General features: G+C 55.7%; 2 protein-coding genes across 6 annotated transcripts in view; one reads left to right on the top strand and one right to left on the bottom strand.

The window, feature by feature from the left end:
• Positions 1–9,589, bottom strand: part of GALT (galactose-1-phosphate uridylyltransferase) — a 55,583-nt gene extending 45,994 nt beyond the window's left edge. Inside the window, exons 1-12 of one of the 4 annotated variants that reach the window (XM_071580828.1) lie at positions 9,477–9,589; positions 9,026–9,195; positions 8,876–8,951; positions 8,714–8,762; positions 8,368–8,497; positions 8,063–8,119; positions 7,675–7,797; positions 7,403–7,535; positions 6,869–6,952; positions 6,629–6,783; positions 6,441–6,530; positions 4,152–5,912 (exon numbers count right to left, since the gene is read on the bottom strand). In XM_071580828.1, coding sequence (XP_071436929.1) covers positions 6,468–6,530; positions 6,629–6,783; positions 6,869–6,952; positions 7,403–7,535; positions 7,675–7,797; positions 8,063–8,119; positions 8,368–8,497; positions 8,714–8,762; positions 8,876–8,951; positions 9,026–9,195; positions 9,477–9,531 — 1,095 coding nt within the window. In that variant the 5' untranslated portion in view covers positions 9,532–9,589 and the 3' untranslated portion in view covers positions 4,152–5,912; positions 6,441–6,467. Of the gene's footprint in view, positions 1–4,151; positions 5,913–6,440; positions 6,531–6,628; positions 6,784–6,868; positions 6,953–7,402; positions 7,536–7,674; positions 7,798–8,062; positions 8,120–8,367; positions 8,498–8,713; positions 8,763–8,875; positions 8,952–9,025; positions 9,196–9,476 lie in introns of those variants that run through there. The other 3 variants (XM_071580829.1, XM_071580830.1, XM_071580831.1) reach the window with 3 other exon arrangements.
• A 26-nt stretch (positions 9,590–9,615) lies between these two features.
• Positions 9,616–13,407, top strand: SIGMAR1 (sigma non-opioid intracellular receptor 1). 2 transcript variants are annotated; one of them, XR_011699955.1, is made up of 5 exons: positions 9,616–9,841; positions 10,617–10,817; positions 11,325–11,417; positions 11,711–12,111; positions 12,204–13,407. XR_011699955.1 is itself a non-coding variant. In XM_071580832.1 (4 exons), exons 1-4 carry the CDS (start codon positions 9,691–9,693, stop codon positions 11,935–11,937), a joined length of 672 nt encoding a protein of 223 aa, XP_071436933.1. In that variant the 5' UTR covers positions 9,616–9,690; the 3' UTR covers positions 11,938–13,400. The 2 variants fall into 2 exon arrangements, 1 of the variants encoding a protein (XP_071436933.1); XM_071580832.1 differs by having other exon boundaries at positions 11,711–13,400.
• Positions 13,408–15,296: the final 1,889 nt, after the last annotated feature.

Genomic DNA, 15,296 nt, shown 5'->3' with positions numbered 1-15,296 from the left:
TTACTCCGACATCACAGCCTTTTAAAACAGCTGTCTCAATAGGCATTATTATTCTGATTAACATTTAGACAGCACAAATCATCGTGATGCCCTTGGTGTCCCGCAGGTTTTATCATAATCATTCCAAGGTTCTGAAGTGTTGGCTAGTCAATTTGGGAGGTGGGAAGAATTTTAGACCCCAGCAGAGGCTGGGGGTCATTTCTCCTGTGCCAATGTGTTGGCTACTTCAGAGGCAACCTGCCAGACTGTGATGAAGCAGGGTCCTGCTATTACCAGAGAGCAGCTGAAGCAGCTGGAACCAGAATGGATGATTTTTGAGGATCTCTGATCCCAAGAGGAAATTGAAAGTGGGGTGGGAAGGGTTAAAAGCCAAGCTGGCATCCTGGGGTCCCATCCTGGCTTTGCTCTCAGTCTGTTTCTTACCCAAGAGAGTATTAAGTATTTAATTTTTAAAGCGAAATTGAATTTTTTTTATCGCATAAATTAAATAGTGAGCCGGCAATTTGGGTGCATTAACCCAGGGGTTTGCTGCACTGCGTTGTTTTGGGGCAGCAGTCAGCCTCAGGGCTGGAAAACATTTTCCTCATATCTGCAAGACCTGTGCCAGATGGGAGGAAGCCAGGTCCAAGCTGGAGGCCCCCTAGGAGTGCCATACTGCGGGTGTCCCAAGGATCTTCTTAAAGCCCAGAGGCATCCTGGCCAGCTGATGGGGTCTGTTCCCTGTGTAACTGAACTAACTTGAGGCATGGGGAAACTGAGGCATGAGGAGGAGGAGCAGCAATTTGCCTTCAGGGACAGCACAGCAGCCCAGGAGTCCTGTCTCCCAGCCCAAGCACGTAGCCATGGGCGAGGAGACGAGCTGCCATGAGCTACAGACAAACGTGAGCAAAATAAGTGAGGGATTAAACACCAAAAGCAAAGAGGCTGTGAACGGACTTCTGGATTTTATTTGTCAAGTTTCGTTTCACGAGGGTAATTTATGAGGACATTTTGTTGTGGGCGAGCATGCTGGTGTGCGTGGGGAGCAGCAGCTGGTTCATCCACGCTCCGGCCATACCCTGCAGGGCTTAAACAACCCTAGGGATACTGAAAGCAGGTGGTTTGGCTTGGAGCCGGGCAAGGGAGCCCCAGAGCACCGGGAAAGCTGGAGACCTACTAATTACTTTCTTATTAGCCTCTAATTAGTATCTCTCCACTTCCTCCCCTCCCCCAAGGGCTGTGCCTCTGCCAGGAGTCACCTCATGCCCAGGCGAATCCCAGGAGATGATTTCCCACCCTGGACTCATCCTGGTGTTGCAACTGTCTCCTTGCTCCCACGGCTTTGTAGCAGACTTCTCAACATTGCTGCTGATAATTAGCAAATATTTACAAATTCCTTCTCTGGAACATCAGGATGAAGGGAGATCCCTCCTCTGGGGCAGGCACAGATGTCTGTGAGCTCTCACAGCTGGCTCCAGCAGCAGGGGTGTGCTAGGCACAGCCAGGGTGCCTGATCTCAGCCGTGACAGATCCTGGGTGCTGTAAGGACTCCTGCCAGCAACAACAGTGCTGGTGGATAGCCACCTTTAGTGGTCTGCTCTCCTCCCTCTTCAGCTACCTGTGTTTGGGTTGAATCCAACAGGAATCTGGATGCTCCTGTGGTTTCTTTGCTTTAAACAGAGGCCATTGACTCCAGGATGGGGCACCAGGCTGGGAGACAGGCTCAAACCACATGCAATGAGTGGCAGGTCCCCATTGCCAAGAGTTGAGCCCCAAGATACATCCCCACCTCCAAGAATACAGCAAATTTAGGGGGGTCTGAGGGGAGCTGCTGCTTACTGGCCACATGGATGCTGCAGTGTGACAGTAATTACCTGGAAGTACCAGATGATTAACAAACTAAATTCCACACTTGGGGCTGCTGTCCTAAAGTCCATGCAGAGCTTGGCAGGCAACATCCAGATATCCTATCATGTCCACCAGGGACCAGCAGCCCTCCCACAACACGTGATCCCCAACGGCTCTGAAAATTCATTGCAGGGAGGAGTCAGTGACCATCAACAGAGGGAAAAACACCAGCTGTCTGAGACATGAGCAAGTCACCTCAAAAATTGTTTTCTACTGGTCTCAACCCTTTGGAAGGACCCTGTAAAGGGAGTTTCCAAGCCTGAGACAGATGCATCACATGACCCAAGATGAGCTGGGTGCTGTTTGCTGGTCCAGTTGTTCCCATGATCCTGTGCGTGTCCAGCTAAGACAAAATTTAGGAGTCTGGGTTTTGCTCTTCACCCTCCTGGCATAGCAGATCTCCCCACTGCAGAGCTGCGTGTTGCAGGGCACCATTGTGTTTAGCATCTCCTTAAATTTTTTGTTTTCATTATAAGGGTCTGATGGTGTCTTTTAGCTAGAAATGGGAGGGATCTAGCATTCTCTCTCCCTTCCTCCATTCCTTCCTTCCTTTGATCCTTCTACTTTTCCTCCCTTTCCTTCAATTCTTCCTCGCTAAAAATGTACTAATTTCTTTCTTATTGCATTGAAACAACCCCCACTCAGTCATAGGCAGCAGCAGGCAAGGAGAAACTCAACGATAAGGGCAAAAACAACAGTAAAACTGGAATGAAATGACAGCCATAAACCTGGTACCAGGAGGAACAGTAAAACTGCAGTTTGGCAGGAGCCAGCAGGCCTGGACTAATAACTTTTTTTTCTGATTAAAACACTCTGGTCACAGATTAACTTCCTTTGCTCAATCTTTATTGTCTCACCTGCACTGGAAAGGAAGAGGGGTAGGCAGGATTGGGGACTCAGGATGTCTGCAGCTCCGCAGCCTTTGGCAGCTGCCAAGGACAAGGACATGTAAACAAAGGGGGTGAACGTGCCTCCAGCAATTGCCTCTACCGTTAAGTGCTCATGCCAAACAGTGTCTCTGCACCAGAGCAGCATCCCAGACCAGCACCTTAGGACAGGACTCACCTGTGCTCACAGGAGTCAGTGTCAGAGCTGGGGTGCTCTAGATCTCCCAAACATGCAGGACAGGCATGATGATGGAGACAGCCACTGCTACCACCCAGGCAAGCAACCTGTCTCAGCCAGGACAAAACCCCAGGAGCTTTGGGGAAGCCATATCCCTTGACCCATTTCTTTCAGTGGCATCAGAAAATGAAACAGAAATGGGAATAAACCACTGGTCATCCTCCCTCAAGCATTCCTACATCTCCACATCCTTCACTGGGCTTATCCCATGCTCCTTACAGAGCGCAGGATGTGCCAGGTGTCAGCATGATGCAGAAGCACTGCATCCCTTTCCTAATCCCTCACAGGCCTATTAACATGACATAGAGGGTGCAAACACCTCCGTGAGACCTTAATGCATTTTTAATTCATTAATTCCATGCTTAAGCTTCATCTCAGCTTCTCTACCTCTTCACATCACCTGCCCTGCTCATTCCTCCAGAGCAGCTCAGGGCAGGAATTGCAGGTGCTGGAGGATGTGGAGTCAGGACAAGGATGACCCAATCACTGGGATACTTTTTCCAGGACTTCTGACACCTCCATTGCAGAAAAACAACTGCATCAAGGAACATCCCTACAGGGAATACCACTGGGCCTCAGTTTCCCTGTGATGCTCCCACGTGAAGAGAAACAGTTGGGTACCTTGCAGCCTCTCCACACCCCCATCCCTCACCCAGAGCGACTTTTTTAACCTCGCTGCCATAAATCACTTTTTAATTACAACTGGACTATAACCACTAAAATATAAAAGGCTTCAAGGTTTTACAGCACACTAGCAATAGTTCCTATGAATTGCAATGCCCTTCCATCCACAGCAGCTCTGTCTGCACCAGCCTGATGCCATAAGAAAGGCTTGTTGCTCCCTTCCAGCTTTTCACACCCCTGTGCACGAGCTAAAAATATCAGGGCAGGAAGACGTAGATCTGTTGTGAGGAAGTGGGAAGCTCAGCACAGCAGAGTCCCACTCTCACACCTGGCTATATCCCCTGCTCCTCACCCTGAGTTTTTCAAATTTGAGGGTGGGGATGTAATTTTATTAGAAATAAATAAATAAATTCTCAGGCCATCTCAGAGATTTTTTAGCAGCAGCTAAACTCCACCAGCCACTACCTGCAGCAGAGGGCATCCTGGCACCAGTACCAGCACTTCTCAGCACACACTGGCTCCCCAGCCTCCACCCTAAATCACAACACAACAAACAGGCTGTTCATTAGGTGCTGTTTAATTAAGCAATATGGATCCAGCCTCAATATTTACAATCCCACTTGCCCTGATTTACTGGAGAGAGCCTCGTTTCTAAAGACGGCGACTGTAAAGTTTAATACCGCTTGACTTAACTGCGAGCTCCATTTACAGCCCCGGGCCGAGGCGCGGCAGCCCAGCCTGGGAGCCGCTTGGCTATTAAATCAGACCTAACTGTGCGTGCAGGGAGATGACTAGCTTCGTTACAACCAGTTCAGCGGCTAATTAACCCAATCTGGATTGCCACATTTAAACCAATTTGTTGCTGCTTTTCCAGGACCCTGGAGAAACGTGTGGAAGTTCAGAGGTTGGCACGCAGGCACTTGTTGCAATGAGAAGGAATGAGGGCAGCGATCGGAATGGTCAGAGCCCAAAGGGACACTGCTTGTCCCAGGAGCGAAGAAATCAGTATGCAAGAGGCTGATTCTGAGCTGGGCAACCCCTATATACCCTGCACAGGGATGTTGTGTACAATGATGGCTCCAAGCCTAAGGGTCACCCATCAGCTCCTCCCTAAAACCCTGAGGCACCTGGAGAGCCCTGAGATGGGTGTGGTATGGGGTGATCCAGACAGGAGGACAGGGACCAGCATGTAATAGTGCATCCAGCATCAGAGCCAGTGGCTCCGAGCATCATGCAGGCCAGGGCTTTCTGCCTGCCCCAGCCCAATGGACAAGGATGCACAGATGGGGCAGAGGTAATACAGCCCTCCCTACAAACTCATCTTGTAGGTAGGAGAGCATTTCTCTCCTTGCACGATATTTCTAGTCCTCAGGAACTCACTCACAGACTTGGCAGCAGAGTTGTGAGAATGGTTCTTTAGTGACAAAAACTATTTGTGCAAAGCATCCCCCCACATTAGCTGTGGTGGCATCACTGTCCACAACCTAATCCTGCACAGCTCCAGGGCTTTTCTGGAGGGAGAGGTTGAAGGGAGGAGTGCAGAAAGAGAGGTGAATCCAGCATTCCTGAACTCAGCCCATGGACCAGGCTGCCGCTATCCCACACCATGTCTGGCCACAGGGAAGGGGGCAGCAGCACCATGAAGAGAGTTGGACCACCAGCCTCTGGCTGCCTCCTGGCAGCCCCAGCACCCATAGCAGGCAGCACAAGGGCTGCAGGCCAGCTGTCCCTGGCAGAGAGGATGAAGAGGAGCAGATCCAGGGCTGAGCATTCCAGTCAGCAGCCTCCATGCAGTGAGTTTTCCAGGACTCAGTCCTCTCCCAGCAGCTGGCTAAGCTTTGGTCTACATACATTTCTTTCTGCTTCCTACTCCTCAAGCCTGCAGTACTCAAGAGATAGACTCAGAGCTCCCCCCATGGAAGAAGAGGAGGCAGCACAGAGGCAGGGTCAGGGTCAAGAGGCATGGGGGTGCCAACACATTCCCTGCAACCCCCAGTGTTACCCCCTCTCTAACAGCTAGGGGTCCCTACCAGAGACCCTAAACGTCCCATCCAGAACTGAGAGCCATGAGGGCACAGGCAGAGAGGCACGTTGCTTCCAGTTTTTATTATCTGGGTGTGGGGGAGGCATGCCCCTCCACAGGGCAGGAACAACTCCCAGGCTGACCAGTGAGACTGGATTGGCAAGGAGGATAAGCGCTGAAGTGGTGGTAGGAGCACTCTGCAAAGGCAGAAAACAGCGCCTGGGATGGTGAAGGAGACAAGGAACAGCACCACCTACGTGAGATACCACAGGATTATGCCTGGAGTACCAGAACAGGCAAAAACGAGTCCCAAAACCCCACCTACCCATGACAAGGCTCAGGAGAACCTGGGATCTCAGAGGGCTCACAAGTTACATGAGTTCCCAGACCTCAGCTTTGACCACTCCCAGCTGGCTCCTGGCCTTACAAAGCACATAGAATGATAGAAATGTAGACCTCTACCACTAACCCAACACTGCCAGGGCCACCACTAAACCATGTCCCCAGGTGTCACAACTACATGCTTTTTGAATATTTCCAGGGACAGTGATTCCACTACTACCCTGTTCCCATGCCTGTCAGCCTGTTCCAATGCCTGACCGCCATTTCAGAGAAGAAATTTTCCCCAACATTCAATCTAAACTTCACTTGGTACAACTTGAGGATTTTTCCTCTTGTCCTCTACCACTCATTATCTGGAAGAAAGACCAACCTCCCCCATCTGGCTATGACCTCCTTTCAGGCAGCTGCAGAGAGGGATAAGGTTTCCCCTCATACTTACATTGAGGACTGGCTCCACTGCTCCCCATCACATCTCCTTGTCCCTCTGTTTGTAGTGCACCTCAGGGAGGCTCCTCAGGCGCTCAGCTGCCTGTGGGGCATAGTACAAAGGGCAGCCAGTGGATGATCCCAGGGACAGTGCTGACACTGGACTCCCTAGTTCACCCAATCCCTGTGAGCTGGACTCACCTGTTCTGGGGTGAGGTCCCTCTGTGCCTGTGCCAGCATCTCATATCCCACCATGAACTTGCGGACAGTGGCAGAGCGGAGCAGTGGCGGATAGTAGTGGGCATGGAGTTGCCAGTGCCTGCAGTCCTCCTCCAGGTGGGGACCTGTGGGGGCTCCTGCCACAGGTGCAGGTGCCACATGAGCCGCAGGAAGGGGATGGGAGTGAGAGGATTGTGGGGGTCCCCCAGCTACGCTACTCACCATGCCAGCCCATGGAGTAGGGGAAGGAGACTTCAAAGAGGTTGTCATACTTGATAAGCAGCCTCTTCATAATGGAGGCCAGGCCTGCAGAAGATTTCCAACCTGAGCTGCCCCAAGCCCCTCTGAGGGCAGGTACCATGCCAGGCATGAGGGGTGCCACCCTCAGCACTGATGTCCCTGGGTGGACATCAGTAACAGCAAGAGGGTTGCACTTGGTAGTTGGTCCCCTCCCCACCCATGCAGATAGCACAAGCAATGCAGGAGGAGCTCCCTCAAAAGCAGAGACCACAATGTGCTTTATCACCCCATAAAGAACTCTATTCCCAACAGCAGTACTGCCTTTGCCTGGACACCCAGCTCTCATCCCAGCATAACAAGGATGCCAGTCCCCTCCTCAGCCAAGCACAGTGAGACCACACCCCAAGGGGACACAGTCCCTCCAGCACCAGCACAGCTGCCATAGAACTGCCTCCTAAAGAATGTCAAAGCCCAAAGGACATGAGATGGGGGCTAACAAGGTTCAGAGCCACTCACTGTCCCTCTCGCCCTCACTGAGGTCCTGAAGGCGGCAGATGTGGCGCCGGGGCAGCAGAAGGGTCTGGTAGGGCCAGGTGGCCCAGTACGGCACCACAACCAGCCAGTCCACATTCTCCACCACCAGCCTTTCCTGCAGGACACAGTGCTTGATTGAGAAATATCCCAATGCCCGAGGGCACTTCTGGGAGCTCCCAGGGAACTGGGGAGCACATCCCAGCACATATCCAGCTGCCAGGGAGGGGATATATGGACAACAGCCATGCCCTGACCTTTCGGCAAGCCTCCTGCTCAGCATACTCCAGCAGCATGGGCACACCGTGCTGGCTCAGGTGCTCACGCTGGGTCCGGTCCTCCACGCGTGCCTCATTGGGCAGAAAGCTGCTGGCCCACACCTGGGAGGCACATTGGGGCACAGGGCTGGGGGACTTGGCAGCGGTACCGCCTGTCATGCCGTCCATCTGCAGGTACCTGCTGCCACCAGGTGGAGAGCCCAGCACATGGCAGCCACAAGGGACAGTGGCCCCAGGAGGAGAGGTGACGGGACAGGCATGGGGGGTTTCCTCAGTGCAGAAAGCTTTGGGACCAGGGTGGGGGTTTGTTGTAGGGTCGCTGATAGGGACTCACAGTTTAGCCAGGTCACAGGTCGGACAACCTCACCTGGCAGTGGGGGTGCGGGTTGGAGCAGCCCATCATCGCTCCTTTGTTCTCGAAGACCTGCAGAGGAAGAGGTGCAGCCAGTAGACCCCATCCAGACTCCCCATTGTGGTGTCTCCAGCAAAGCAGGGAAGCATTCGCAGGGGAAAAGAGTCTCACATTCACATGGAAAGGCTCAGCAGGGCACAAAGCAGGGACAGGAGACCCACACACAAACCATGATGGTCCCAACCCCTGGTACTGCCAGAGTAGCCAGCACTGGCCTCTCACCTGTACCCAGTAAAGAGCAGCCCCCACCAGCCCCACACCTGCACCCAAGGGTAGGAAGCACCCAGGTCGGTCGCCAGTTCTGCCCACGCATCGATGACAGCCCGGATCTCTGCCAGGGACATGAGTGGCAGCGTCAGGTCCGACCAGGGGTGGAAGCACATCACCTTGCTGTGGAGGAAACACACGTAAGTGGGACTGTGGGTCTCTCTCTGGAGACCCTCACTGCTCTGCTGGGTGCAGCAGAAGAAAGCACAAGACTCCACAAAATAACCCCAAAATAGAGCAGATGTGCACTACAAGACAGGAGCAGGCTCAGTCCAGCATCATTTCACAGATCCTGGACAAATTGTGTCCTGGACTTCCTGGAGCCATGGAAGTACTTACCACACACCCCGGGCTGGGGCAGCTCGAAACAAGGGGTGATCACTGTCATCTGAGGAAGTACAGAAAGTAGTGAGGGAGAAGGTGCTGGAGCAGCATCCATGCCTCTCCAGGCCACCTGCAGCCCACCCAACACCCGAGTCTGGAGGCTCTACTCCAAGTTACCAGGCTCTGGAGCATCAGGCTGCAGCGCAGGGAAGTCATTTGGGAAGACGAAAGTGCCCTCGTACTGGGGGTTCACCTGCCGGGGTGAAAGATGGGGTCAGGGTGGGAGAGGGTGTCGGGGGAAGCCCGCACCCGAGTCCCTGGTGGTACCTCGCCGTTGGCCCGGGTGGCCCCGGGACAGAGGGGGTTGTTGGGGTCCCAGCGGGGCACATCCTCGGGGGGCGGCTTCTCCACCTGCCCCTGCCAGGGGCGCTTCACGCGGTGGGCCGATACCAACACCCAGTCGTCCCGCAGAGGGTTGTAACGAGCGTGCTGGTGCTCTGCGGGCGGGCAGAGGAGCGGGGCGTCAGGGAAGGACGTGGGGTGCAGAATCCCCGCGGAGGGGTTACACACACGCCCAGCCCGCACAAGAGGGGAGCAAGCAAGAGGGTTTGAACCCTGTCCCAGTCTGGGAGTTTCCTCCCTGTCCCAGTCTGGGAGCCCCGCTGCCATCCGCGCCGGGCAGGGAGGAACCCCGCAGCTCCCGCTTGCTAGGGCTGTGTTAGGCTCCAGCGGGGGTCCGGAGGGAGGTAGGGATGGAGGGAAGCAGCCTCGTCCGTACCGCTGGCGCGGAAGCGGCCGCCCCCCTCCTCTTCCCCCGCCGGCGATGGCTCCATGCCTGCCCGCTCCCGGAAACCCGTCGGGCTCGGCCCCTTCCAGCCCCCCGCTCCGCCCCATCGCGCCGGCGCAGCCGCCCGGGCCGTGCGTGGCGTGCCGCGGCGGGGGCGGTCCCGGCCCGGGTCCCGCTCCCGGTGCCGGGGGCGGCGGAGCGCGGCATGGGAGCGGCGTGGGGCCGGCGGGCGCTGCGGGCCGGGCTGGCGCTGGGCGTGCTGCTGCTGCTGCTGCAGGGGCTGCGGGGCTGGCTGGCGGCCAAGCGGTACGAGTTCACCCCCGCCGAGATCGCACAGCTCGCCCGGCACCACGCGGGTACGCGGGACGGGGACGGAGGGGTAGCGGCGGGCAAGGGAGTCCAAGGAGGGGTGGGGATGGGGATGGAGATGGGGGTGGGGGTGGGGATGGGGATGGGGGGCGGAACCAGGGACGTGGCGGGGAGCGGCGGCCTGGGATGGAGAGGGGAGGCGGATGGAGGACGCGGGACCGTGGAGGGTCCGGTACAGGGGGGCCGGGTTCACGGAGAGACTGGGACTGAGCAGCAGGACCGGCATAAGGAGGGGATTGATACCCGTGGAACAGCGACATGGAGCATGGGGGAAGCGGAGTGGAAAATGGTGCTGAAGCAAAGGAGAGATGAGGACCGAGGCAGCGGCGTCACCCACCCCAGTTGTGGTCGAACCCGGGGTTAGGGCGGCTCTCTCAGTGCTGGGGCTGGGCCAGGTCGGGGGGCCGAGCCCCACGTAAGTCAGGGGCAGAAGCGGCCCTCTCGATGGGGCTGGAGAGGAGGGCCATCCCTGTAGGGCACAGGGTATACAATCGGCCGGGGCTGCATGCCACCGAAGCAGGGGCGTTGGCACCTTGCTTGGGTCCCCCATATTGCCCAGGACTTGGGATGGGCTGTCAGACTGGAGCACTTGGTGCTGCTTATCCTCCATCACCATCCAGGGAGGTAATGGAGCCGGGGCAACAGGGGCTGAAGGCTGGGGAGAGGAGGTATGTTCCCGAGGCAGACTGTTCTGAAGGTGTGCTGCGACCCTGTGGCTGTTCACGGGGAGTGGCCATCAGAACTTTTTTCTGTGTGCTTCAGGGCTGGACCATGAGCTGGCTTTCTCCAAGATCATTGTGGAGCTACGAAAGAAGCACCCAGGCCACATCTTGCCAGATGAGGACCTGCAGTGGGTGTTTGTGAATGCGGGCGGGTGGATGGGCTCCATGTGCCTGCTCCATGCCTCGCTCACCGAATACGTGCTGCTCTTTGGGACAGCTGTTGACACTGGGGGCCACTCGGGTAAGCAGGGGGACAGGGCTGGCAGGCAGGGTTGTTCTCTGAGCTCTTTCCACTCCACTTATTTAGGTGCAGCTGCCCTGGCCATGGTGTTCCTGGCACAGGGAGCCCATTGCTTCACTTCTTGAATGGGGTGAACAATGCTGGAAAATGCTCTGTGGGGCCCAGCCCATGCGGTGTCCTGCAGCACCTACACGTCCCTGTGCATGACATGCGATGTGGCCAAGACTCTCCACATCCAGCTGGCAGGCAATGGCAGACATCTCATCTCTCAGTGCTTCAGCAGGGAGCAAGTGCCAAACAAGGTGGAAATGATGTGGCATAAGGACACTGAGGAGATCAGGCTGCTCACATAGGCAGCTTGGGTACCCGACTCATCTGCTCTTTTCTGTATCAAGGCCATGGGGCTGGCATCGTCACCCCCACCATGCTGCTCCATGTTTCATATCTGGGCTTCTGCACTGTCCCTGGCAGAGACACTCTCAGCCAGTGCTGTCTATCCCCCTGCAGGTCGGTACTGGGCAGATATTTCTGACACCGTCATCTCGGGGACCTTCCGACAATGGAAGGAGGGGACCACCAGAAGTGAGATCTACTATCCAGGTAAGTGCAGCAGCCATGGTACCCTGTGGGTTGCATCCATGGCCTTGGGGCACAGCCACTCTCTGTTGTAAAGCACCTTCCTGCAAGCTGACAGAAGATAAGAGCTCTCGATAGGGCTGTTTATGTCCCAGTGGCACATCCCAGCATCTCAGTGGCAGCCAGTAAGAGAAAAGTGAGGAAGCCTGAGCCTGGGTTGGGATTCTCAGCCTTACAGGTCGTAGTCCCATATGTCTTGCCTTTGGGTGTGATGTGGGGCAGCCACTGGGAGCTGTGCTGGTTGTGTGTCTTGGCAGGAGACACCATCGTGCACCAGGCGGGAGAGGCCACATCAGTGCAGTGGAGTGCAGGCACCTGGATGGTAGAGTACGGCCGGGGCTTTATCCCCTCCACACTCGCCTTCGCCCTGGCTGACACCCTCTTCAGCACTCAGGACTTCGTCACCCTCTTCTACACCCTGCGTGTCTACGCCAAGGGCCTGCTCCTGGAAGCCAATGCCTTCTTCAGCACCTGGGGATGCTGAGCCCACCTCCACAGGGCCCCCTACCAAGCCCGGTTGGCTCCACTCTTCCCAGCCTTTCTCTCTTCCTCCCTGAGCCTGGGCTCTAGCAGAGGCAGCAGGAGATCAGCTGTACCTTCCCCAGATTGCTCTCTCCTTCCCCATGGGCCAACGGGCTGCCAGGACAGAGGGCCCTTGGTGGGTCACAGCAACACAGACCACCAGTTCTCTTTATTACCTGTCTCTCCCTCCTTTCTATCGGAGTCATGTCCTGCTTTTCCATTCCTCAGGGCTGGAGTGGCCTTGCAGTGTACAAACACCTGTGTGCCCTCAGCATGCAGCAGGAGACGGGCTGGAGCTGGCTGTCCTCAGGCCCTGCAAAATTTCTGCAGCTTCTGAGACATGGAGAGAAGGATGCTGCCCTCAGGGCTGGGTGCACAGGGTGAGCCAGGCCAGAGCACCCACTGTAAAGGTCAGGCAGTAAGTCCCCCATCTCCCTGGCAGCCTGCCGGGACTGCGGGCAGCGCAAAGCACTGTTTCCAGCTGGCAGCATCTCCCGTGGCTCCATCCCTGCTGATGTGCGTTGGCAGCACACAGTGTCACCCTGGCACAGGGCAGGATCTGCACTGAGACCCCCCACCAGTGCAGGGATGCTCAGCCTCTGTGCTGGAGGCTCCCCTGGTCCCTTGTGTGTCCTCTACACCAGGGGATGGACTGGGGCTGGAAGGGATTTTCCCACAGTCCCTTCCCTGCAGTCCTCCCCAAGGGGGGAAACCAACCGTCTGTCGCCTTAATGGAGACCCCGTTCTGCGTGGCCTCTTGGCTATGCACATACCTAGTGTCCTCGAGTGCCCAAATGTCTTTTACTAGCTCAGGATGGGATCTCGCCCTTCAAAATGCTCCCCCTGGCTGTGAGACCCCATGGGGACAGCCACTCTGCTCGGCTCCCGGCATGGGATCCCGGCTGCCGATGGAGTGCTGCACTACCCCAGCTGAACCCACCTGTGGACCCTGCTTGCACCCCTGTGGCCAGACCCATGTGGGCTCCCTGCTGGTGGACGACTTTCAGCCTCAGACTGCTGCCAAACATGTGTGTCCCTGGCCACCCAGGCCTGTAGCATGTTACTCCTCCTGCTCCCTGGACTGTCCCTGTCCTGCTGACCAGCAGCCCTGCATACGGGCTACTTCTTAATTTGCTATCTGAAAAGAGATACCAGTAATAAAATTGTTCATTCCACACACTCGGGTCTTTGGGAGAGTGTCTGGAGTGTGCTGAGCCCTGCCCCAGTGAAGGCCAGCCACAGGCTCAGTAGCAGTCCTGCTGACAGCTGAGTGTCCCCAGGGAAGCTGGCATCCTCCCACTTGGCATCCTGGGAGCTGAGAGGTACAGTGTTGGGCAGGATCAGCCCTGTCTCAGCTCCCGGGGATTGGCAGAAGATGGTGCTGTTACTCCTCTCCACTGCAGTTGCTGGGGACCAAAAGCTTGGGCTGATGTTGGGTCCCTGCTTCCATGGAGGGTCCCAGAGCCCAGGGAGCTCCATCCTTTTGGGGGACAGTGCCAGCATTGGGTCTGTGACCCTAAGGGTGAAGGACATACACACAGCAGGTGATGGTTCTGAGAGGTTTACACAGACACACACATGGGTGTGCACATGTGTTGATAGACATGTCACATGCACATGTACATGGGACCAGGCATGGTTATGTTATGTGTGTTGTGTGTTGGCAGGTCATGTGCTGATGTGTGCATGCATATCAGTAGAATAGCTTTCAGGTGGGTGTAGGCGCAACAGGTGGTAGCACATGTGTATGTAGGTAGAACAACAGTGTGTCCATGTAGTCAGGGCAGCTGCACAGGTATGAGTGCTGGGGCATGTGTGGGTAGGACACACATATATCCATGTGTGTAGGCAGAGGAGTTGTGTGCACATGTGTGAGCGTGCCGGTGAGACAACTATGTCATGCATGTGAATGTGCACAGTCCACAGGGTACACCAACAGGTACGTACACCTGTGTGCACACCTGTGTATTCACAGTCAGCTGTGTGTATGCACACACGCATAGGGGCAGGCTGCACATGTGTGTGTTCCTGTGGGCTGCAAGGCCTTCCTGCCCCACGCCATGGCCATTCCCTGGGGTCTAGCAGGGCCCTGTTGGGAAACACAAGCAATCCCACATGAGTTGGCCCACCTGGGAAGGCGCTAACTCAGCAGCTCATATCAATACTGCTCCACTTACAGCGAAGGCTGGGTAATGAAAATCCAATGGGCACGCTGGTGGGAGTAAATAAGTATGCCATTAAAATAAGAAAATCAAAGCTCTGGACAGGTCTTTTCTCTTGCCCATTGATTTCTTTTATTACGGAAATATTGCTGCTAAATAACATTAGTGTGAACAATCTCAGCAGTGTTTTCTGTAGCGCCCATGTCAATAGCTCCATCAGGGGTGGGGGATCCCCCCCAGCCTGGCTAGAGGGATGGCAAGGGGCTGCTCTGAATGTGTCTTCCTCAGCATTCCCAGCTAAGTTGGGATGTGCCAAGCAAAGAAACCGTGCAGCTTGGACTCAGGAACTCTGGCTGCCTTGCTGCAGCAGGAGGGGTTCTCCCTATCTCAGCACTGAGCTCAGACAGTGCCAGGCACTCAAGGTTCCCAAAAAGTATACTTTTCCTTTGGTACGGGTGTTTGCATCCTCTAAATCAGTTGTCTCCAGTGACCAGCAGAGGAGAGGTGGGTCCTGGACACAGAATTTCATGAAGGCTGTTGGTGCCTCTGCCCCTTCCTCCCCATACCTCCTCATCCCCACCTGAGTCCATGCTGGATTGACCCCACTCCCTGCAGCTTGCCATCACTTGATTTCCATGGAGAAACTGAGCCATAGGGTGGAAACTTATCCACAGCCATTCAGCTGCAACACAGCCCCTGCGCCAGGACCAAGGCTTGCACTCCAACTGGCCCTCTCCCTCTTGGCTGCCCAGCATCCTTTGAAATGCCCACAGACAGCAGGGTCCCTTTGGGGGCAGAGGATGTGACCAGGTCACAGGAGATACACACCCTTTGGTACACAGAGGCCAGATAGGAGCCCAGGCTACGTTAAAGGACACCAAACCCCTGTGGAGTGGCTGTAGAGGGACAAGGAGAGTCAGCCACAGACATCTGCACCCTGGCTCTGGCTCTGGCTCTGGCTCTGCCCCAGCCCCAGCTGAAGCAACTGTGAGTGGCATCTCCCCAGAGCTGTTACCAGGACAATTGCACGTTGCTGCCCTCCCAACACCTTCCCCCTGCAACTCGCTTTATCTTGCTGTCCCTCTGCATGCAGTGGGTATTGATCAGCCCGCAGGATCTATCTCTTGATTCCTCCTGCAGTATCTCTCTGCTCTGAGTA

The sequence above is a fragment of the Pithys albifrons genome, chromosome Z (assembly GCF_047495875.1).
Source record: "Pithys albifrons albifrons isolate INPA30051 chromosome Z, PitAlb_v1, whole genome shotgun sequence".
NCBI lineage: Eukaryota > Metazoa > Chordata > Aves > Passeriformes > Thamnophilidae > Pithys > Pithys albifrons.
The sequence above is the reverse complement of the archived record's forward strand: the minus strand, read 5'-3'. Positions and strand labels throughout refer to the sequence as shown.